Here is a 22,405-nt window from a genome sequence, read left to right on the forward strand (position 1 = left end):
CGGCTATCCGAAGATCTGCCAACCAGGGCGAAAAAAAAAGCTTGAAACCACCCCTTTCAAGGTGCCAATACTAAGGATGATCCACAATGCAACCACAAATTAGGAACGGATCGGCATGAAATTAACAGAGCACTATGTTGTAGATCATAACATCTTCGATCTTATGTTTCCGAGAATATCCAAGAATTGTGATGGAAGAACTTTTCTATTTTTGCTATTCTGACAAGAATACTTGGTCATGCATGTGGCCTTTGCTCCACACCGTAGGAAGGAACGTTATATGTACGGTAAGATAGCACCCCAACCTCTTTTTCGACGTCCCCCTTTTGTTCTTGGATATATATACACTTCATTGGCGGTGTCATGGCTAGAAGGATGAGCGCTAAGTATAGAAGGTAGACAAGGTGTCAGGTTGGGCTTACTACTTTACTGCGTGCAATATACGAAGGCGGTAAAAAGCGCAAACCATATAGTTAGAGGATTTCTTATGTATAACCAGCGATACAGGCAAAGGATGACCACCCTTCACTGTAAGATTTATATCGGTGATAACTGGAACACGCAAGAAAAGCCACATATATATTTATATATATGGGCAGTGTAATATTCGAAAGCTATACCCTGTATGATCTTCTGGAAGATAGTCTTCCTAGTCTTTCTTAATGTCATCTTGATAAATGAAATCCTTGTCTCTGTAAAGAAAGTGTCAATTTTGGCTTGCAGAATGACATCAAAATCCTTTGCTTCTGCTAGAAGTTGTGGATTTTATTGCTGATGTCGTCTAGATGCTGATACCTGCAAAAGGTTGGAAAAGCAAGGTCAGACATAGGGCATTTGACGCACATTTCACGCACAATATGGACTCTGAACTTACAATCTGCCCAAAGATCCCCAGAGCGTCTCGTGTCAGTCGAGAAGCAAATCGCGTAAGCTCAAGCGTGCGGGCCAGTATCCAACCACCCTCCATGGCGAACGTCGACCCAGATCCAAACGCGCCTGGAAGGCCGTTAGCACTAGACATGATAATGAAATTTAAATTATGACAGATGAACTTACCCGAAAAATGGTGACTGGAATCTCCAATAAAGTGCCGCTTTATTCCAATCCGTTATCTTGTTCAGGCGAGGTCCAGCGAATGTTGCAAACTCTCTCCATTCCCCCCAGTCACCGCGCTTATTGCGTCTCTTATTCTTTGCATAAATATCTGTTTTACATGTCATTCAGACCCGCCTTTCATGTTTCCGATCGATACACCAAAGCTAAACAGTGAACGGAGACACCAACGCGATAGGTTCCAGGTCCCATTGGAAGGGTCGTTTTAGTTGCCCCGCCCGGTCTTAAGCCATCTTGGAAGACTAACCTTAGAGGCACGGCATTGCTTTGGCGGAAGAGCACTGGGCGACTTCTGTATGTACTAGGAGCAGTCCATGTCCGATTCTACATTCAGAGCAAGGGCCTGGATGCAGGTGGTGTGGGAGTAACTAAGCCATCGTGCTTCTCTTTAAAAGTAGTTTGTCTTGTTAGATGCATTATTCTAAATTTCGACGTGGAAGTTGCCGTGGGGTACAGATTTTCTATTTTTTAGTAGATGGTAAGCGTCTTGAATGACGGTGTACTTTGGTCAGAGAGGATTACGATATTCAAAGTCGGTATCTCACGATAGGATTTATGCTAGTAGGACTAAAAAGGACTAAAAAGATGTCAAGGTGCATTCTGCTCACTAATATTTAGATCACCCGAGGTTTACTACTTGATTCCGAAGATGATCTCAATAAGAAACATTCCATTGTAGATAGGTAAACAATAATCTGTCTTGGCTGTCTTCATCGACGCCCTAAGACGTAAACAGGTAGTATAAATAAGCATTGAAAGACAGGAGTACATCAGAAAGAAAACAAAAGGAGGACTTGTTCCATCATTCAACACGAAGGATGGACTGTAGGTTTAGCCCCAGGAAGAAAGCCATGAGCTTTGAAAAAGCGCCTATCACGAATGGATACAAACGCCAATAGCCCAGCAAACCCACTTGAGAAGAACGAGGTTAGTAATAGAGTCGGATCGTCCCCTCGATTGATACTACTTACCACAGAAAGAAGACCAATGTAGCCGCAACACCACCCAACGCCCGACTGCTCCCGGTAGTCGACCCCCTAGTACCCATGATCGTGATTACAAACAGAGCAAACCAAAACACAGTATCTATAATATTCAATATCATGTACACTTTTGCGCTTGCCCATCGTTTAAGTCGGTCCATATGGGAGGTCATGATTTGATATGCCATAAAAATAGCTGATTTGATGCACTTTGGTCATGGGTTAATGAATTCCATAAAGATATTAGAAAATAAGTGGGGAGATAACTCACCACGACAATGCCCCAAATATTAGTTCTTGTCTTCGGGGTGCCGCTGTCGGTAATACGTGCAATGATAAGAATGAAGACGATCAGGAGCAAGGTGCCGATTATGATGTGGAGCCGGAACTTGATCACCGGGCTTCTTTGGATTGATAGGTCCATTGTTGTAATTCGTGGCTTTTCTGTTGTTTCCTATCTGATGCCTTGGACACCAATGGCTTCAATATGAGGACGAGTATAGGAGTAGTCGGTTCCGGGAATCTTGTATAAATCTTAAGATTAGCCATTTGTGCGGGGAAAACCGCGTATTTAAATATCCAAGTATGCATCCTAGGCCTCGTAATCGTTTAGAATGCATATTCAAGGCAGAATATTTTAAACTAATCTAAGAATAATTGTTAGGACTCTGAGAAACCTTGGTCTTGGCTCTACCTCGCATTCGTATTCTTACCTTTATTCGGTAATGATTACCCACAGGGACCAAATGTTTTGGTTAAGGCTTCATTTTTTATCTTTACTTTTATAATTTCATGTTGCCTCCTGTTGATTGCCAAAAGAAAATTGTTTACAGTTTTGTCAGGATCCACCAAAGTCAGTCTGCCTATGCCGTTCGTCGCCTATTGAATGGCCGTGTGTCGGTCCCCGAAGTCCTTGGATACCGCATTCGTCGGTACGGGTGTTGACGTTGTCGTGGAGGAATTGGTTAAGGAGGTAACCTTCGCGCCTGGCTTATTAGACAGTGTGCATGTCTAAGGCTGTGAGGAGTCTTACGATGAACCTCGACCCCGTCAAATCCGGCCTCGCGTGCTCGCTTTGCCGCAGCGGCATACTCGTGCATTGTATCTTGGATCTCCTGGACAGTCATGGCCCGAGGTGGCGAAGCTGCGTACTCAGATTCATCCAGTGCATTCCCGCTGATTGGGGTGTCACTGGCTCCAAGAAAGTCCTTTCCTTCAATAAACGAGAAAACTGTGGCGCGGCTAACATGCCACAACTGACAGTACATATAGCCACCCTTGGCATGGACGACATCGTTATCCTTCTTCCAGCCAGCGATCTGAGAGGGACTAAAGATGCCAGGCAATCCTGGATATCCAACAGCCTGAGAATGTTAGTTTCGCGAACCGATCACACTGCTAAACTGCAAAATGGTTCCCATACATGTCTGCTAATCGGAGTCGCCTCGGTCAACCTAAATCCTCCCTCCGAAGCTCGCTGCGAATAGTACTCGACATTAAGGAGTCCAATAATGGGTTGGTGATTGCGATTGAGCCCATTTTGCCAGGATATAGATATTTTGTGATTGGCAGCCCATTTTGGCTTTCGCTGGGTTGATATGTATATTTCTTGGAAGGGCAATGGTCTGCCAGTTTTGGGGCTTCCATTCTTGACTTTCTCCATCCAAGGTGGGATTGGTTTGATCGGGTTAAATAGTGGGATGAAGGTTGGTTGTTGAAGGTGATCGGCTATCAAAGAAGACCGACCACCCCCGATATAAAAGCCCAAGCCCCCCACCCTCGATTGTGCCTCGACTTACATATGTTCCTTTTGGGATGAATATCTTGTTTATTGAGTGACCCGCCAAAGTCATTGGGCTTGTCTCCAGGTAAATTCGATTTGGGAAAACTACCTAGAAGATGAGTGAATACAAGTTCCATCGACGACTATCTATCGAGCCTTCCGCATACCTAGAACAGACTAGAAATCGAGGAGCCGGAGAGGGTGATAGAGTGCTGGAGATCAGGAGTATGAGGTCACCCTACTCAGCAGGAAGGTCCACGGTACTAAGTAGGTGCCTAAGTAAACTTCAAATCCAAAGGGTATTTAAACAGAAAGGGAAATTCCTGTTAAGAGTCCCAAATTTCAGCAGCTACTGACCTTCCAGCTTGGCTAACTCAGTGCTCAGGGTATTAGTTACCCGGTAGCTTTACACGTAGATTACACCATGAACGAGAAATAATCCTGCAACCACTGCCCTATGAGACCCACCTGGTCAGCTTTCCAAGTATCAATAGCACCAACATATCCGTCGGGCCTCACGACAGAGATCCCAATCCTCTCGTTCAAATCCCTAAACCACTTCTCAGTACAATTCGGCCGTCCAATATTGTCGACATACAAAGTCCACCGACTAGCGTGCAGTATCTCCGGCAGATCGGCAATTTCAAAGTCAGACTGAGCAGACTGCGTGACCATCGCAAAAGTAAATGCATTGGAGAGAGTAGTGTAGCGCTGAATCTGAATAAAGCCATCCGAGGGAGAAAGGCCCCTCGGTTGTTTCTGATATGAGTGAGCTGCCCGCCCACTCACACCAGCAAGCACGGACCGTAGCTGTTGACAAATATTGTCTAGTGATTCGCGCGAACAGCATATATCTGGCACGAAAAAATAGATCTTGAATTGCCCCAGCAACGGAATATCTAGCTGGATATCGACCGGATTTGAATCAATATAGCGAGTGACCTTTGCTGGGAGCTGAAGAATCCCAGGTTGGAGATGAGTTGTTGCAGCTGGTGCTTGTGTCAACATTCCTGGTGCATATTCGGCTCCAACGCCGGATATGAATCGAATGTTGTCCTCGAAGTTCTTAGCCAGTGCTGCGTCGCCTGCTGCAAATGCCTTGCAGTGATCGACGTCAAAGTTGATAAGGTCGTTCGCTATCTTTTTTCTTTCTTCCTCGTAGGTGTGAAGTATCGTTGGCTTGGCAAGTCCTCGGACTAGGAGGTTGAGTTTCCATGCAAGGTTGAAGCTGTCGTGCATACTTGTGTTGGCACCTTGGGCTGCAAGAGCCGAGTGACAGTGGCCAGCCTGTGTATCGGTTAGGGTAGGATGAGATGAGATCTGCGTCGATATCGACATACATCACCTGCAATGAATATCTTTGCCTTTGGATCCATGAAGCGTTTCGCGACCCGTTGGCCCACAACATACGTTCCAAACCACTCCACTGTCTTCCACTCGAGGCTAAATGGAAGCATTGCCTCCCTGGCTCGATCCATGACATATTCAGTCGAGGCTTTTGATTTTTCCACTCGCTCCCCGTTGGTTGAACTCAACTCAACATATACTCGAGTCATACCTTTCTCCCGTGGAATCCACAAGATCGACCCAGCGGAATGAGACCGCACTGCGACCTTGCTCCATAGATCAGGGAAGTTCGTATCAACCACACCTATTTTATCAGTCAACGTTCTTATCAGTGATCCGACGGACGTACCATCTAGCACTCCCCAAGCCGCATTTGTTAATTCACCCTCAAGCTCAGCACCCGGAATGAAAGACCTAACGTTAGATCGAGCTCCATCACAACCTATCAGATAATCGGCTCTGATCTTGTGAGAAGTATTGGTAGTAACATCCTCATACATAATATCCAGCTGTGTGGTTCCATCCACCCGTGAGCACGACACAAACTTGCTATTGCGTGTGACAGACACTCCCCGTGCCTCCATATCATCGACCATCACCTCCTCAACCATTCCCTGGTGGGCCAGCAATATATATGGATCGGAGGCACCGACGTGCTCGGGGTAGTGGGTTTTGCGGCTTGTACGTTTCAGCGACTCATTGGCGGTTGACTCCTGGTCATTTTGTTAGCCCGATCAAGGAGCAACCGACTGAAATCATACCCAGAAAGAAATGTCGTAAACCCGAGCGCCGTTCTTGAGCAATGAATCCGCCAGCCCAAGTTGTCTGAATGTCTCGATGGTCTTGGGTTGCATTCCGTCGGCCTTCCCGGTGGATGTTTTGTCGGGACGATCGTCCAAAATCACCACCGCGATTCCGAAACGAACAAGATTACATCTGCAAAGACCTTAGTATCCAGGATTGAAAAAGATGGAGTGACATACGCTAGCATCAACCCTGATGGTCCCGCGCCCACCACCACGACGGTAGTGGAAGCATCGACACGGCCGATTCTGTAACCTTCGTGGTCTGCACTCGGTGACATTATGAAATTCGATGTGTTAGTTGACGAATCCCTGAATTCCCTTTCTATATATATTTCTTCAAATTGATGCGGGGAAGCCCCCCTCTTCACTGCAGGTGTTTATCACCATCGTGTCACCCCGCCGTCCACAACTATGTCCGACCCGGCTATGTACGAACTCGCATCGCTTGCTAGGAATACACACGCCCCCATAATGTCTTCCGGTTCAGCAATGCGGCCATTCATGGCTTCGGATTTCCAGCCGTCCAGGAGATGGGAGAACTGGCCATTAGCGCATGACCTGGATACTCTGTTCTGGGGGAACTTACTGAAGCCGTCATTTCTGTCTTAACGTATCCCGGAGGGATGGAATCGACTCGGATACCCTATTATACTGACTTAGTTTCGTTCATAGACGAACTATTTACGATAATCTCACACATTCGGCTTACTCTTTTGGGATGGCCGGACACATCGATCTAACTGCGCCCTTTGTGCCACAGTAAGCCGAACATAGCTGCCTGCGCACAGCGATATGGCTCGCCATACCGGCTACTAACACGATACTACCGTGTGTTGTCTTGTTCGCGATCATTTGCTTAGCTGCAAGCTGGGCAGTGAAGTAAAGTCCGAGCACATTGATACATAGTAGATCCTGATGATCCTTGTATGTAAACTCAAGTTGGAGTCGAGTCGAATAAAGATAGAGTCAGAATTTCCGATGTGTCTATCGATCATAACCTGTCTCACAGGAGACCGGACGGTATTCAACGAAATATCCCGCACCCGGGTTCTGTTACACACCCATCACAATGGCTCCTCAAATCCACATCAAACAGCAAGATATTCGACCCCCGTCATGCCAAATGAAAGTTGTCATCGTCGGCGCAGGCCTTGCAGGACTTGGTTCTGCAATAAGTTGTGCGCTCGCCGGGCACAAAGTCCAGGTTCTCGAGGCAACCCGGGAGATCAAAGAGGTCGGGGCAGGTATCCAGATTCTACCCAACAGCTCGCGTGTACTGCAGCACTGGGGTCTGGAAAAGGCCTTGAGGCCGCACATGACCTTTCCCCGGGTCTGCAATTTTCTTGGATGGAAGGGAAATCCCATTTCGTCCTTGGACTTACACGCGTCGGAGAGTGACTACCCGGGAACTTGGTATCGGGACTTCCATCGTGCGGACCTGCATCAATGTCTGGTAGATAGAGCGCTCGAGTTGGGAGTCAATATTACCTGCAATGCTCGTGTGGTGGATGTGACTGTGGGCGAGTATGGGACCAGAGCTACAGCGAGTGCGGCAGATGGGAGACAGTGGATTGGAGATCTTGTCGTTGGGGCGGATGGAGTGTTTGGGAAATTGACGGAGAAATTGCTGGGCCGAGTCGACCCGCCGATCAAGACTGGTGATCTTGCATACCGTTTGTTGTTGTCGACAGAGAAGATGCGGAAGGATCCTGACCTTGCCGAATTGGTGACAGACCCTCAGGTCAACTACTGGTTGGGTCCAGATGCTCATGCAGGTACGTATCTCTTCATGGCGTGATTTCGATTTCTAATTGTGTAGTAAACTATGTTCTTCGCGGCGGAGAGTTGTTTAACATGGTACTGCTTGTCCCCGACGATATCCCTGAGGAACTTTTAGCATCGACGATCGAAGGGAATGTGGAAGAGATGTGTGCGTTGTTCAAAGACTGGGATCCTCGGTACATTATATACCTTTCACCATTCGCAATCAGCTGCTAATCCTAGCAGCATCCCCAAGCTCCTAAAGCTATGCGAGTCTGTCCAGAAATGGCGTCTCTGCATTCGATTCGGAGACTTTGACTGGACTCATCCCTCCGGGGCGTTTTTAATGCTGGGCGATGCAGTCCGCGCTACGTTGCCGTATTTGGCCTCCGGGTACGACTGTCTTCCTCGTTTGGCTTCACACTTTCTAACAATCACAGTGCAGGAATGTCATTCGAGGACGGAGCAGTTCTCGGCGAATGCCTCTCTCGGCTCCCTAATAGCCGTGACACCTCTAAGACATCGGCAGACTTCCTGGCAGCCAAAAAACACGCCCTTGCCGTCTTCCAGGAGTGTCGCAAGCAACGAACAAAGATGGTTGTAGAGCGGGGGAATGTACAACAATACCTCTACCACCTACATGACGGCGCTGAACAGGAAGAAAGAGATCGCAAGATGCAGATGGTCCCTACTCTTGAGGGAGAAGCACTGGCTTGGAGAGATCCAGGTCTTGCACCGAAATTATTGGGATATGACCACATTGCAGATGTGCGTGTTCGTTTCACTCGTTGAACTCCACTAACTGTGAACAGGCTGATCGTAGGTGGAGTAAATCATTAGGAACTGGCACTGTTGAGTCAAGACTGTAGTTCGAAAGCATATATTCCAGCCTATCATGTATCAGAACTAGTCTTTCCTGTGGTCTTTTTAGTGGTCTTTCCCGTGGTCCCTTTTCAGTTTTCCCCCCGTTCTCCGATGGACGTTAACAACAACAACTTTTCAGTTTTCCAAAGTCCATTCCAGCTGGAGTTGTTGACACTACTGTATAGGGCCAAAAAAGCAGAGAGGAGAGAGTTGTATTGGGAGAAGGGAAGCGAGCTTCCACAACTATCTACCTAGACTACGAGGGTCGATGCCTGGACCCACATGCATACATGTACATAACAGTAGTACATACCTCAAGGATGTTGAAGGGAACTTTGGCTCCTTTCGCGTCTTCGTCTCCGACCTCTTGGACTAGGTCGGCTCACATGAATCCGAGCAGAATGTTCATATTCTTGTTCGCGACTTGGTTGGTTGAGAAATCAGAAAGTTCAGTCTTTCCTCATGACTAGACCTTGCTGGCTGGAATAGGCTTCAATTATCCGGGCTTTCATTCGTACGAAGATCGTAATAGCCATGACCTGTGAAGGTTATTAGGAATATATTAGCCCTTCAGGAATACGACTGTGTCTCAAGTCTGTACCCATTGGGATGGTATTGTACTCCAGGCAGTCATCGCCCTCTAGTCGTGTGATCATAGCTGCAGCAATTGTCATCGCCTCTGCCCGGGACAGCTCGTCGCTTGGCTCCCGTTCAATCAAAATCGTGACCATAGTATGCGAGGGTGGTCCTTTTGGATAAGACAATTTCTTCGGCACAAACGTACAGCCCGGCGACCATCATAACGATCCATACAAAGCTCCTCTGAATTCCTCGGCGAAAACCAATCGTTCACCACCGCCACTATAAAGCGTATGTTAGTATACTGACCTTGACCGAGTGTCAAGGCTAGGTGGGACTTCATTGCCTCCTCGGCGGAAGTCCCGGCGGAACAGGAAAAACATCCGTTCCAGAGCAGAATAGACATACCGGACCTGGGAATGAAGCCCACTAAATTGGCGGCACTGGGCGTTATCCCATCTCTCGGTGGTGCGCTTTAGCTTTTCCTCGCCTTTGGAGTCGGTAACAAGAACAGGGGCAACCCATGCAGCACCTTGAGGTCGAAAGAAAATGGGCTTCGGGGAATTGAGGTGCTTGCCATCCTCATCTAACTCCAAGAGTTGACAATCGACGCCAACAAACCTGTAAGAGGTGGGCTAAATCAGGTCGAAGGTGTAATTTTCGGCGTTGGTGTCAACTTTGTCAATAGCTGCAATGACTTGGTCACGGGCTTGCAAAACCTCCTCTGCCCGTTTGCGCGTCCGCGTGGATGATTTGGTAGGCATAATAATTGTCAGAGCTAAAGGCCAAGTGGAAGTTCGTTTAAGAAATAAGGGATGATGTGGTTGGAAAGTTTGGGGTCAACGCTGACCGGGGGAAGTATTCTGAAGGTACGGGCTGCCTAAGGCTTCTATAACACCTTGGAACCTTGTCCTTCGTTTTACAGCCTTGGGGCTTTGTCTCTATTCTCAATATATACCTACATTTCATCCATGTGCTTCGTCAACAGGTAACCATCTCAAACCTGTCGAAAGGGTCTTTACGGAAAGCCAAACCATGCAGATATTCCTTAGTGGCTTGCCGAACTACGTGCGATGCATGTCATCACATTGACTATCCGTAGTGTGACGCAAGACTCTGCTCTAGGTACAAATCTTTTATTGAAACATCATGCATGTGTAATGTGCCTGAACCCGTTCTCTGTTGTAACTTCACTACCCTCTTTGCTGTCCCTAGGAAATCTCTAAATACCATTCCAAAGCATGGCACCAGAGCTTCACCCCATCCAGGGGTTTCCGGAATCAACGCAAACTGTCTCCGTCTCCTTGATTGATTGGTACATTCATTCCCTCAGTCCCTCTCTCAGCGTTTAGGGATGTGCAATACGCTAATTTTGTACAGTGGTGCTCGCCTAGATCTGCCCGCAGAACACTTCCTTTTTCCAAACATAGAAGGGCACGAGCGCCTTCAAATCCCCTCATATTCATTCCTAATAGCCCACCCATCAAAAGGTCAGGTACTATTCGATCTGTCCCTACGAAAGGACATTCAGAGTCTCGCCCCAGTCGTCGCGAATCGAATAAACAACCCAAATGTCGGATGGAAAGTGTCCGTTCCTCAGGATGTGCCGGATACACTGATCGCGAATGGAATTGAACTAAGTGAGATCAAAACTATCTTTTGGTCTCATCAACACTTCGAGCATCTCGGCGATCCATGCAAATTCCCGAGCAGCACAGAGTTAGTTGTTGGTCCGGGATTCACGCAGGCATATACCCCAGGGTATCCGGATAATCCGGAGTCGCCGGTGAAGGCGGCTGATTTGAAGGGGCGTCGAGTGAATGAACTCGATTTCAACAATGGCCGACAGGCTATTTCTATCGGCCGCTTCAAAGCTTTTGATTGGTTCGAAGATGGAAGTTTCTATCTTCTAGATGTTCCGGGTCATGCCGCTGGTCATATCTGTGGCTTTGCTCGTGTAAAGCCTGATTCTTTTATCTTAATGGGCGGTGTAAGTCAACGGGGATGTTTACCATAACGGCACTAACAGAATTCAGGACTGTGCCCATCATCCCGGAGAATTTCGGCCTTCGAAGATTGCCCCCATCCCGAAGGATCTTACTCCCCTGCATGTAGCGGCGCATTCAAAACAGGCGACCGTATCACCCGGGAACATTGCTGAGAAGATCAAAACGCAGTCTGATATCGAGCGGTCACCGATCTATAAGGCTGCTGAATTGTTTACTTACGAAATGCCGAAACAGAAGTGGAGTCTCCAAGGCATCCAAGAACTTGACGCTTGTGAAAATGTGCTTGTGATAATAGCTCACGACGGTGGTATTCTTCCTGTACTCCAGCAGGCAAATGGAAAGCAACCGTCCTTCCTTTTCCCAAAGGGGGAATTGAACGAATGGCAGGAGAATGACATCAAGGAGGCCATTAAGTGGCATTTCTTGTCTGATCTGGCAATTCGTTTGAACTCACAACGGTAAACCTCTACATTCCTTTAGTGGTTTGCGAAATTGCCTCGGAACGTGTTGCATCCAGATCATATACATTATAGCTCTACGGGATTGATCCCTGTGTTGGGTCGTCGGATCGCTGCGCATCACTGTTACGAGTGGTATCGGCAGGAAACAAATTTAAGGTTCTTGCCCTAGTAATGCACCTGTTAGTTAGATTAATACCTAGAGACTACGACCCGCAATCTCATTAAGAAGACCTCGTGGACAAATAAAAGGTCAAGCACGACCTATATCATGAATTCGCTAACCAATAACAACAGTAACCTCGCAACAGTAACTCCATTCCTTCGAACCCCTGCGTACCCAACCCCCTACGGCGGCCCGATGTACCTCTTTCGAGTCTTTCCGTCAGCTTGTTCCTCGCCATCACCATCTCGTCCGTCTCACTGGCCTTCGACGTGGGCGGATCTATTCAATCCAAGCGGGTTATCCCCAGTCTGCTTCTGCCCCCCAAGGCTAGCAACATTACTCTTCACACCTTCTCCAGCGCTCCTCGCGGTATTCCCAACCCCCTGTGTTGCGCCTGAGACTGTTTCGCCGAGGCCGCTTGTTGCGTTGCCCACCGTTGACCCGAGACCGCCAACTGTGTTGCCCACTGTGTTTGACACGCCGCCGACTGTCTTGCCCACGGTATCGCCTATGTTACCGAGGAGTCCGGCTATCAGTATTTGATTAGTTGAGTTTTGGGTTTGGGTTCTGGTGTACGGAAGACTTACGGTTTTGTTCATTGGACATGGTGCTTGGTGTTCTGTAGAGTATGTGATTCAAAAAGGTGGCAGTTTCAAAACTGTAAGTGGATTGATGTTGGTATTGATTGAGATTATGGTAGAGTCGCAGGAATCGTCTTTATTTATATCAACGCCACGACCCGAAGCAGGTTACATAGCCATGATATAATAGTGCAACATCCATCACTTTCTGGCAGCAACGTGATCAGGCCTGGTATGTTGGATAGATTGATCTGACGTATAGCTGTACCCCGTGTTCCCCGCAGCGTGGATAATGGGACATCATTATTGGTTGATATTCTCCGGTCGCCTCCAGTGGCTGGTGGAGTGTTTCTAGAAGGTCTGTTATATTAAACGGCTGTGGCGAATGATGGATTCCTGGTGAGGGCTTGTTGTTGCGAGGTCTCTAATTGGAAGTGTGATGTCATTTTGTGGCCGACGCATCAATTGGGTGGACCCGGCCAGGATGTTTTATATTAACTGTACGATGATCTCATGTCTGTCAAAGTAATTGTCTCCAGCGGTGGATCGGTTCATCAAGGCTATTTACGATTTAGAAGAGCAGGGTCATCAACCACTCGTCATGTACATCAGACCATACCTAACATGGGCCTAACAACGAACGACAAATTGCAACGGCATATTCAAAGACTCGCCTTTCCGCGGGACTCATATGGCATCAACAGAACAAGCATGCCTGCTGCGATGAACAGCGCCCCGCTAACATAAACGGGAGCGGAGGTTGTGAGATCAGCGAACATGGCAATTATAGGAGCCATGATACCGAAAATTCGATTTGCAGACGCGGTTAATGCGTTGCCCGTACCGCGGTCCTTCGTGAGGAAGATCTCGGGGGTATAGGCGTATAACACGGCATACATGAGACTGCTCATGAAATTAAAGGCGCAATTCCAGCCTAGCAGAGCATTTGATGTGGTAGCTGTTGTCGACGCAAGAAGGAAGGCTCCAGTTATAGCAGTCGAACTGCTAAGTGCGCCCTTCCGCCCGAAGCCAGGTAGTTCGACCAGCACTCCACCAAGCAGACAGCCTGGAATGCCCATAACGGCAATAATCAACGAGTTGCGATATGTGATGTATGTGGATCCATCACCGAATTCAGCACCTCGGGACTGCTGGATGTATGGGAGGAACGCATTGTATAGTGGGAAGCCGAGACCTATGAATGCCCAGACAAGGATGATCAAGGTTGTAGCCCATGCTCGCTTGGGTGTATCGAAGAGAGCGCGGACATGATCAAACCGCACAGCTTCTAGGCGTTGGCGGATGATGTTTGCCGCGCTAACATGCTGTATCTCGCCCTGGTCGAACGCGTCGAGCTCAGCTTTCGTCAAATCTGAGGTTTTCCCATTCCTCCTCGCAACTTCGTGGACAACATCCACGGCCTGCTCATTCCTTCCCTTTCCCATGAGGTACTTGGGAGACTCGAAAATGGTGAAAAACACAAACCGACCGATGAACATGATTATCGCAATGCCACCCATTACAATCATGAACCATCGCCATCCCATGTTGTCAGCTTTCGTACATCCTTCTGCCGAACCACAAGTCCTATATCCAAGCAGCGGCCAGCCAATCAAATTGGCGACCACTTGCGCCAAAGCCCAGTCAATCGACAAGATAGTCAACAGATACTGATGCGATCCAGGTAAGAACTCGAGGAAGATAGCCGAGTCAACCGGGAGATTCCCACCGACCCCGACAGACCATAAAGCCGCAAAAGTACAAATGGCTGCAAAATTGGGCGACCCCGCTGCGACCATGCCAAATACCGCCGTGATCCCAATCGTCAAGTTGAACGCCCATCTGCGACCGAAGATATCGCATCCAAATCCCCAAAACACAGCACCGACCAGCAACCCGATGTTTTGCGCGAGTGTCAACAACGGCGCTTTCGAGGGATGGAACTCATTTGAGACTGCAGGGAGAATCAGAGAGGTAACGATCGGCCACAAGTTGTCGCTCGCCCAGCCGAATCCTATCACCACGAAAAGCTGCCATTGGTATCGGCCCATGCCGATCGTTTGGATTGCGTGGTTGAGAACCTCGGCTTTGGCTTTGTAGTTCGCGTCGGGACCTTCATCTTGAGGGACAGCTGGGCTCTCGATCGCCGTTGGCTCGCGGCCACGCAGTTTTGTTGGTTCTGACATTTCGTGTTGAGAACGTGAAATGGGTAGGAACGAGGCAGGAAGGGGCCACGGTTCAAAGGGTGGCTCGCCACATTCTCGCTCTAACCCCGATCAGCTTGGAAACAACATATGTCTAATCATGTCCCATGCAGCAGTCTGTAGATCAACCTTATTCAGAGATTTCTTTCTTTTTTCTTCGCTTCGATTGGATGGTTTGATGGCGTGATCGATGGGTGGTTTCGTGTCAGAGTCGGCAAGTGTGCATCGTCCCAATTCGGAGGGCGACTCCCCCGGCACAATGCAGGGATCTTATTCTCGTCACGTGTGAGGCTTTGAAGGCATTTTTATCTTGATGGAATCAAAGGTTGAAGTCTCCTATGAGGACCAATTACCATCTACCGAGACTCATGCAATTTTCATCCCATACTACTCCCGATACCATTACACCATGAATACCGCACCTCTGCCCTGGACCTAGTTCATTGTTTCTAGTGCTATCGATTTCAGTCTCGAGGACTGGACTTCTATTTCCTAGCGCCCCGTGCGGTATACATCACCCTGCGGGCCGATCAACCATCACGTGTTATGTGTAACAGCCACCGGCTTTATATCTTTGCTTTCGGCCCCTTTTGTCTCTGACCTCGTATTTTCAATCCGAATCATGATGGAAGGGCACCCTATACTACTAAGTCCTGAAGGTACTCTAGGCATCGTTGCCCTCGGAGGTGCTGGGTGTATCCATCGGGATTCCAGCTGTTGTGACAAAGTTATTAAGGCACCTCTAAAATACAATGTAGAAGGCTGCAGCCTGAAGGTCATCAAATCTGTTGAAATCAGAGAAGAGTTTTCGGAGCTATGCATCAATCGCGAGGAACTTGTCTACGAAGCCCTTCCAAAAGATGACCCGAACATCTTGAACTGCCTTGCTATCACGGATATTGGAATTCACTTCCCCTATTTACGGCACGGGGATGTGCGAAAGTACCTGCAGGAGCATTCGCAGTCATTGGATACAGTCTGGAGATCGATGGATCAAAAGCGCGATTGATGCTATTGCCACTATCCATGAATATGGTGTCATCCACTCTGATATCAGTGCACGTAACTTTCTCGTGGCGGATGACCTTTCAATTCAACTACGTGACTTCGCTGGATCGAGTATCAATGGCCTCGAGTCCTTAGTGGAAGAAGAAACTCGGTATCTATCATCTCCATCATCCTCGTCAGTTTCGTCGCCTCGGACTATTCAGACCGACCTATTTGCACTTGGTTCTTTTATCTACCAAGTGTCTACCGGTGCACGTCCGTTTGCCGACATTGACGATGAAGAAGTTGAGAGACTTTACGCTGCCCAAACCTTCCCAAGCCTCGATGGGCTCGGCTACCTGATATTATCTCCAAATGCTGGAATTCGCAATGCACTTCCGCTGATATGCTGGAGAGAGATATTCAGCGTCGCAAACATCCAGCTTTTGGCCTGGCACCGGTTTCTTCGCCTTTCCTTTTTTCCTATATTGGCAATATTCGGTCTCGGGTATGTTGTTGCATGGATGTGTAGGGCGGGGAACAGGTGATACTTGTCTTTCGTATTCGGAATATACAATGTGCACACTCGTTGCAATACTCCTGCGGGGCATATTTACCCTTTATCGGGTGGCGTGTGATAATTACCTCCCCTTCATTGATCGCTCATCGCGACAGTTTTTATAGATATTGTTTAAGCCAGGGATACTACCAACAGTTACGGATGGAGCAGCGGTCGTTTCTGGCCTCGAAAACAGCCATTGTCGGCATAAATGTTGAATTCAACAGGTCCTTATTTTCTAGATGTAAAGCATCTATATATCACAAGTACCAAGCTGGTTCGAAGTTTGATCTTAGTATTGAGCTGAATTCCGAAACACGGCCAGCAAATTAGATGATGTTGAATCGTTCCAAGCTGCCTCCATAGTACCAGTGGGAGATTGGCCAAAATACCATTGCAGTCCCATTGTCAGCACACACCCGGTTCTCATCCTAGCATCTGGCTCCCCCCTGGCTAACACCGCGGCAAGAAGCCCCGCCACAATCTTGAATCTCTGTCCACTTTCCGCCTTTGCACTCGACCTTTTTACCGGAATATATATTAGCAAATATGATCAGATATTTTAGGCTAGGTACATCAACATACAATACCGGTCCTGTCACAACCGCAGAAGTGTCTGTCTCCGTTGGAGGCCTGGCAAGGGCTGTTTGTACGTCTTTGATCAACACCATAGCCGCCTCCGCAGGTGTCTCGTGTATCCAAGACTGAAGCACTGACGGCAGTGGCAGCCATAAGGGTGAAGAGGAGAGCAGTAACCTTCATTGTGAAAATTGTGTTTTATATTGAGATAAGTTTGTTCGTTTGTGGCTGTTGAGTGTTTGGATAAGAGAAACTCGTACTCTTGAGGATATGTCGATGTATTTATATCTTCATAACGGATGCCAAGTTCTGATTGTTTCTTGAAAATGCAACAACTACGTCTCGATGTCAGTAACCGGTTCCTAGATTGAGGTAGCATTGCAGGAATCTGATCAGACGACACTTCCAAGCCCCTGAGCTGAGAATGACAGCTCATGGAAATGTACATGCTCTTACTTGAATAGTAGACTTTCCGGGCAGATCAAGCTTGGCAGCTTCAGGATACCAATCAGCATGTGTGAGGATTATTTCGATATAATTGAACATGCATGTAAGCATGCACGAGTCATAGGGGGCCGAAACTGCAAGAGGAAAGCTCGCTTTTCTGTGGGAAAAGCGCAGAATTGTGCAGAGTATGAAAGTAATTAATATACAATTAACGACATAGACGCTCTAAGTATAGCATTCACGACGCAGTCTAAGGAACAATCGTCACGAATCCTCGCATATCACGTACCATCAGGAGCTCAATTACATATCCCCATGACTCTCAACGAGTACAACAGAGGGTCCAGGGACTTCGAAGCTACCCTAATGCCGAAGAGAAAATTCGGATGGAGGCAATACAACGTTGTCAGCCAAAACGGGGCTCATGTCTAATGTTGACCAATCGAGTCAACTTCCCGAGGTTGTCCTATGTATGGACACATGCGTCAGCCAGGGATATACAGGAGTAGTGAGAGACGATAACAAATAACATGGTTCATGTCTCTTATTTATGCGCCTGTATTACATAAATTGTTTTTTTCCAGGCAGCCGTCAGACACCAGCCCTGGGGTGTTTCCTACCTACACGTAAATATATATTGCCTGAGTTATATCCAATACATACCTGCCAATTCTTTCCCCAATTGCCGGGAAAGCCCAGTCAACATCAATTGATCTAGATTATTGAGCTCACGCATTGGATCCCATGAGAATCAGAGACTATCAGACCTAAGCTGTAAGATGTACGTAAGAAAACCTTTGGAGGTCCAGAGCTGGGCTTACATGCATTGGCTTTGGCTTGCGGAACGGGGCGGAGCACGGGAGATCCACACGCCCCATTAGCCCCGCCTTGGTCCCGATCAACATTGGTCCTGAACTACTCATAATGGTAATATATCTATCTAGGTAACTAGCCTTTGTTACGGGATATAAACGGTACATGTGGTGAATTATTGCTCAAGGTTATGGTCTGATAAATCTCAGTTCAATTGGACACGAAAAACTAGATATATAAATTGGTACTCCGTACATGGGTACTGGTGTGACTTCCCTTAGGTGTAAATGGGTCGCCTGAATCGGCAGGGGTTAGTGTCTATTGGCGAGGAGTAGGTCTACCCTACCCCGCACAACGCATTACCCCATACCCCATGGTTAGAAGCGGAAGTGATGGTCGTACCTATTCGGATGTTTGTCTCTAATTAAAAAGCGACTGTGACTTGCCGGAAATCAGAATAGGAGGTTGTCGTTAGGACCTAGATGCCGGTATTTCGATGCCGCCGGGGTCCTAAACCGTGTACCACATTCCACCAGCCGCCATTTTGTCCTTTATCTGTACCTTTGAGGCCCCTGACAAAGGAGCCTGAATCAAGTCTCTTTGCGGTGGAAGAATCGCTTTTAGCAGGGCGCCAAATATAGGAGTTACTCATGTCCATGAATGGAATTCTCCACACATGAGACCAAAGCCAATCTGAGCCACACCTGGTCGTTCATTGCCTAGAGACGAACATTTACGACAAGCACGAAATTTGTTGATCCTCAATCGGCTCATAGATATGCTCGAAACGAGGGGACCGGCGGGTCCACGGGTCCGGGCCCACCTGGGCACCTCCCGAGGTCGTGCCAGAGCTGTGAACCCGAGGGTCTCGGCTTCTCACCCGAGTCCCTCGATTCGGGTTCTGTTAACGGCGTGTTGAATGCCCTTGTTTCTCCTCTCTATTTGACCAAATCAGGTCGGTACAAGAATTCAGCGGGTCTAGCGGGCCAACGGGTTACCTAGGTACAAATTTGCAGATTCAAGTGAGCAATCACGTTGGTTGGTCTGGGGTCGATTTCTACACCGCGACGAATTATTTCCACTCCGCCAACCAACACCTTGCTCCGAAAAAGGGTAATAGCTGGAGTTTGACTCCTTGCCGAATGTTATGGTTATTCCTCCCAACGAGAATAATGTTATTTTGTATTTTGTCTAGTCACACCCAGGCTGCCCGCCCAAATCTATGCCCAGAAATGTGCTAATCAACGAAAGCTAAGAGGGGATGAAATCAGTGGCGAAATTTAGCCATCATGCATATACTTGCTCAACCAGAGGCAACTACTTCTTAGCGAAGCGACTTTTGCCTCTAATAAGTTTGCCATAGCGGAAAAAGAGGAACGGAAACGGTATCATGGCAACCGTGAGAAAAGCCAACAATGATGACGCCCATTGATATCCTAACCCTTCAAACATGTGCTCGCCGAAAAGCGGGAATACGGCTGCAGTTGCAGATTAGCTTTATGCTGAAAATCAACGTCATGGCATTTTACTGCCTCCATATACGTACCGGCAAAAATGCATCGGATGAAGCCATTTGCGGCCATGGCGCTCGCTGCGTACGTTGGATAAGCGTCAACCTGATGCAAGTTCTGTCAGTTGTGCCTTCCAAAAGACAATTTTAATAAAAAAGCGTAGAGGTTCAGACAACTTACAAGAAAACCGAAAATAGAGGTAAACAACAGCAATGCCCTAGTTTGGTGTCACCACGTCAGCTTTTGACCTTTTCCTCTTGCACTTTGAGAACTTGTACTTACCCAAATCCAAATATGGTAGAGCCTATGATAGGAGCAATCCAGTGCACCCAGGGGAATGTTGTCCATGCAAACATGAACATGCCAACAGGCACAACCAGAGAGCCTACCATAGCAGCAGGAAGCCGGAACTCGGGCTCGCTAGCACCTTGGATACCCGTCTCTTGTTCTTTCTTTTGCATGAGACGGTTTCGCGCATTGTTCCAAACCGGATTCATGAAAATAGCCAGGATCATGCCAATACCAATTCCTAGGAAGGATAGACCGACTTGCCACAAGTTGAAACCATGATTGTTGACAAAGACCAGCAGGAAAGCGTCGAAAAATAAGTAAAGAATACCATGCAAGAGTGCTGCAAATATGCAGAGGCAGAAACACATGGGTTCAAGGAAGAGAAGCTGGAACGGTCGGAGTAAGGAGTTGCCAATTGCGTGGGCAACAGACCGGTGCGCTCTTTCTATAGGAGCAAACCATGATTCGTCGTTTGTCTCTTTTCGAAGCTTTCTCGCCTTGTCTCGTAATAGAACCGGATCTAGCACATGTCAGTTTGGAACAGGACGTGAAGAATTCCGGCCATAAACTTACGAAATGTCTCAGGAACAAGGAAGACGATTGCCAGCCACAAAACAAAAGACCAAATGATTAAAACGTAGTACGTCCATCTCCAATCGAGATAAGAACAGATCAAACCGCCAATCAGGGGACCCAGACTGGGTCCGATAAATGGTGATACTGAGAAGATAGAAATCGGGTGTTGTAGTTGCGCCCTGTCGAAGAGATCGTGAATGGTGCCTCCAGCCACGGCGAGGAAAGCGCTGCCAGCGAAGCCGTCGAGGAAACGGAAAACGAGAATCACCCCAATGTTCTTAGCGACGGCCTGTGGTATAATGAAAATAACATAGATCGTCCAGGAAATGACGTAAATGGGTCGCCGACCGTAAAACTCGCTGAGGGGACCAAGAGCCATAGGGCCGAAACTGATACCGAGAACGAAAAGGGAAAGACCAAGAATAGACACCATTCTTGAGTTGCCCAGCTCTGCTTCCATCTGTTGGTACGTCGCGGTGTAGACGGAACTAGCACATGTCCTGAATATGTTGTGTTAGCTTGGGCCAGTTGCTTTGATCGTGCGTAACTTACATGCACAGACTGACAAAACAAATAGCCAGAGTGATGCGCCATTTTTTCAAGGTGCTGAAGCTACGAGGGCATAGAGGATCCTCCTCACCCTCCCAGCCGACCTCGTAACTGTCTTTTTCCGTGCTCGATGGGCTCTGGGCTTTGGGGTCTACTGGTGCCATATCCGGAATCGCGGTCTTGCTGTTGTCGTCCAGCGACTGCATTTCGCTGTCTTCGCTTTGCTCTTTCATGATTTCACGAGATTTGGTCGATCGATTTTGGCTAGTATGGTAGTAGCCACCCAAAAGAGATCACAGCGCTGGGAAGACGCAACGAGAATCGTGCAATGCCGGATGAATCGTTCATTTTATTTTTGACCTAAATAAAGAAATTGGAAATGAGCCGACGCGCCCCTATTTTCATGCATTCGGAGGGTTGACAAAGCACAGGGCTGGAATCTGGCTAACTACCTAGGTAGACCTAGAGCGGGTTTCGCGATGATCGCCTCTCCTGTGACAAATGGAATATGGAATTATTTCCGTGATTACATATATACCTACATACCAGGTACCTAGGTACCTAGGTAGGTAGGTACCTATCCTTGCAATAAAAGACCGTAAGTATCCAGCCCTGGAGGTCCGGACTCCGAACCGCCCATATTCCCCATAAAGTCTAGATCAACTTGGGCTCCACCAAACCCTCCGCATAGTGGCCAGCTCTGGCCAGCCCTAGACAGCCCTGGAGTCGGCTGGAAACGGATCCAGGCTCAAAAGCAACTATACTAATTATACTACACTACGTCCCATGTAGCCGTACTCTGTGGTTTCGAGTTCTGCTCCTGCAATACACAAACAGCCTTCATTTATTAATTCATTACTTCATTACCTTTTGGTCAAAATCTCAAACAATGGCTACCACTACGGAACGCGGCTATCACAACACATCATCTGATAGAGACGCACTTCGTCGTTTTGCCGGCAGCGGCTCTCTTATGTTTCCTTCTGCGAGAAGTCTGGAAACACCATATACACCTGCAGTCCCTCAGACGTAGCGCTAGAGAGACCTGCTTCCGGGCCCGGCTCGATTCACTGAGGTCCCAGAGAGGCCAAAACGAAGCCGTCGACGTTCTGCTGAACCTTATCGAGCAAGATGGTGCCGGTCAGTGGCCACCGCTTGTTGTATATGATGATTGGCCGTCAGCTCTCCAGCTATATAAAGACATATACCACGAGGTGGTGCCACAGCTTTCTTCTTCTAGTCCGCTTCTTGATCACGATACTCTCATGGTCCGTCGTGAGTCGTTTCGGTCTCAGATGCGTGAGCTTTTGAAAGAGCTGATAAATTTGCTCGAGGTGGAACGGCTGTTGAACGCGGCCGAAGCCGAGTTCGCAAAGCGCTTGCACTACACAACCCACGTAGCTTAGCAGGCTGGTTTTAATTTTTAGTTGTACACCACT

General features: G+C 47.9%; 13 protein-coding genes across 13 annotated transcripts; 4 read left to right on the plus strand and 9 right to left on the minus strand.

Annotated features, from left to right (window-relative positions):
• Window positions 1–1,919: 1,919 nt before the first annotated feature.
• Window positions 1,920–2,520, minus strand: N7525_007853 (uncharacterized protein; the record flags this gene model as incomplete). The annotated part of the gene is made up of 3 exons (XM_002568268.1): window positions 1,920–2,025; window positions 2,085–2,305; window positions 2,368–2,520. The coding sequence occupies 3 exons, from the start codon at window positions 2,518–2,520 to the stop codon at window positions 1,920–1,922; spliced, it is 480 nt and encodes a 159-aa protein (XP_002568314.1).
• A 414-nt stretch (window positions 2,521–2,934) lies between these two features.
• N7525_007854 (uncharacterized protein) lies at window positions 2,935–3,635 on the minus strand (the record flags this gene model as incomplete). The annotated part of the gene is made up of 3 exons (XM_061214226.1): window positions 2,935–3,086; window positions 3,130–3,444; window positions 3,551–3,635. The coding sequence occupies 3 exons, from the start codon at window positions 3,633–3,635 to the stop codon at window positions 2,935–2,937; spliced, it is 552 nt and encodes a 183-aa protein (XP_061068657.1).
• A 661-nt stretch (window positions 3,636–4,296) lies between these two features.
• On the minus strand, window positions 4,297–6,310 carry N7525_007855 (uncharacterized protein; the record flags this gene model as incomplete). Its single annotated transcript, XM_002568270.1, has 5 exons — window positions 4,297–5,166; window positions 5,220–5,530; window positions 5,576–5,939; window positions 5,988–6,162; window positions 6,210–6,310. 5 exons carry the CDS (start codon window positions 6,308–6,310, stop codon window positions 4,297–4,299), a joined length of 1,821 nt encoding a protein of 606 aa, XP_002568316.1.
• Window positions 6,311–6,412: 102 nt separating this feature from the next.
• On the minus strand, window positions 6,413–6,965 carry N7525_007856 (uncharacterized protein; the record flags this gene model as incomplete). The annotated part of the gene is given in 3 exon segments (XM_061214227.1): window positions 6,413–6,604; window positions 6,619–6,675; window positions 6,774–6,965. Coding segments are annotated over 3 exon segments (441 nt in total), but the record flags the coding sequence as incomplete, so codon positions are not given.
• A 136-nt stretch (window positions 6,966–7,101) lies between these two features.
• N7525_007857 (uncharacterized protein) lies at window positions 7,102–8,585 on the plus strand (the record flags this gene model as incomplete). Its single annotated transcript, XM_002568272.1, has 4 exons — window positions 7,102–7,807; window positions 7,852–7,990; window positions 8,040–8,186; window positions 8,234–8,585. The coding sequence occupies 4 exons, from the start codon at window positions 7,102–7,104 to the stop codon at window positions 8,583–8,585; spliced, it is 1,344 nt and encodes a 447-aa protein (XP_002568318.1).
• Window positions 8,586–9,454: 869 nt separating this feature from the next.
• N7525_007858 (uncharacterized protein) lies at window positions 9,455–10,000 on the minus strand (the record flags this gene model as incomplete). The annotated part of the gene is made up of 3 exons (XM_061214228.1): window positions 9,455–9,518; window positions 9,546–9,871; window positions 9,914–10,000. The coding sequence occupies 3 exons, from the start codon at window positions 9,998–10,000 to the stop codon at window positions 9,455–9,457; spliced, it is 477 nt and encodes a 158-aa protein (XP_061068659.1).
• A 477-nt stretch (window positions 10,001–10,477) lies between these two features.
• On the plus strand, window positions 10,478–11,707 carry N7525_007859 (MBL fold metallo-hydrolase; the record flags this gene model as incomplete). The annotated part of the gene is made up of 3 exons (XM_002568273.1): window positions 10,478–10,551; window positions 10,617–11,226; window positions 11,273–11,707. The coding sequence occupies 3 exons, from the start codon at window positions 10,478–10,480 to the stop codon at window positions 11,705–11,707; spliced, it is 1,119 nt and encodes a 372-aa protein (XP_002568319.1).
• A 416-nt stretch (window positions 11,708–12,123) lies between these two features.
• Window positions 12,124–12,475, minus strand: N7525_007860 (uncharacterized protein; the record flags this gene model as incomplete). The annotated part of the gene is made up of 2 exons (XM_002568274.1): window positions 12,124–12,398; window positions 12,457–12,475. The coding sequence occupies 2 exons, from the start codon at window positions 12,473–12,475 to the stop codon at window positions 12,124–12,126; spliced, it is 294 nt and encodes a 97-aa protein (XP_002568320.1).
• Window positions 12,476–13,112: 637 nt separating this feature from the next.
• Window positions 13,113–14,636, minus strand: N7525_007861 (putative sugar transporter; the record flags this gene model as incomplete). Its single annotated transcript, XM_002568275.1, has 1 exon — window positions 13,113–14,636. The coding sequence occupies one exon, from the start codon at window positions 14,634–14,636 to the stop codon at window positions 13,113–13,115; it is 1,524 nt and encodes a 507-aa protein (XP_002568321.1).
• A 640-nt stretch (window positions 14,637–15,276) lies between these two features.
• On the plus strand, window positions 15,277–15,663 carry N7525_007862 (uncharacterized protein; the record flags this gene model as incomplete). The annotated part of the gene is made up of 1 exon (XM_061214229.1): window positions 15,277–15,663. One exon carries the CDS (start codon window positions 15,277–15,279, stop codon window positions 15,661–15,663), a length of 387 nt encoding a protein of 128 aa, XP_061068660.1.
• Window positions 15,664–16,631: 968 nt separating this feature from the next.
• Window positions 16,632–16,962, minus strand: N7525_007863 (DUF1962 domain-containing protein; the record flags this gene model as incomplete). Its single annotated transcript, XM_002568277.1, has 2 exons — window positions 16,632–16,721; window positions 16,786–16,962. The coding sequence occupies 2 exons, from the start codon at window positions 16,960–16,962 to the stop codon at window positions 16,632–16,634; spliced, it is 267 nt and encodes an 88-aa protein (XP_002568323.1).
• Window positions 16,963–19,356: 2,394 nt separating this feature from the next.
• On the minus strand, window positions 19,357–21,199 carry N7525_007864 (MFS transporter; the record flags this gene model as incomplete). The annotated part of the gene is made up of 6 exons (XM_061214230.1): window positions 19,357–19,517; window positions 19,586–19,655; window positions 19,731–19,767; window positions 19,833–20,361; window positions 20,415–20,917; window positions 20,970–21,199. 6 exons carry the CDS (start codon window positions 21,197–21,199, stop codon window positions 19,357–19,359), a joined length of 1,530 nt encoding a protein of 509 aa, XP_061068661.1.
• Window positions 21,200–21,855: 656 nt separating this feature from the next.
• On the plus strand, window positions 21,856–22,372 carry N7525_007865 (uncharacterized protein; the record flags this gene model as incomplete). Its single annotated transcript, XM_061214231.1, has 2 exons — window positions 21,856–21,941; window positions 21,994–22,372. The coding sequence occupies 2 exons, from the start codon at window positions 21,856–21,858 to the stop codon at window positions 22,370–22,372; spliced, it is 465 nt and encodes a 154-aa protein (XP_061068662.1).
• Between the last annotated feature and the right edge of the window lie 33 nt (window positions 22,373–22,405).

This window comes from Penicillium rubens, assembly GCF_028828025.1.
Source record: "Penicillium rubens strain IBT 27055 chromosome Unknown utg000003l_segment0_segment0, whole genome shotgun sequence".
NCBI lineage: Eukaryota > Fungi > Ascomycota > Eurotiomycetes > Eurotiales > Aspergillaceae > Penicillium > Penicillium rubens.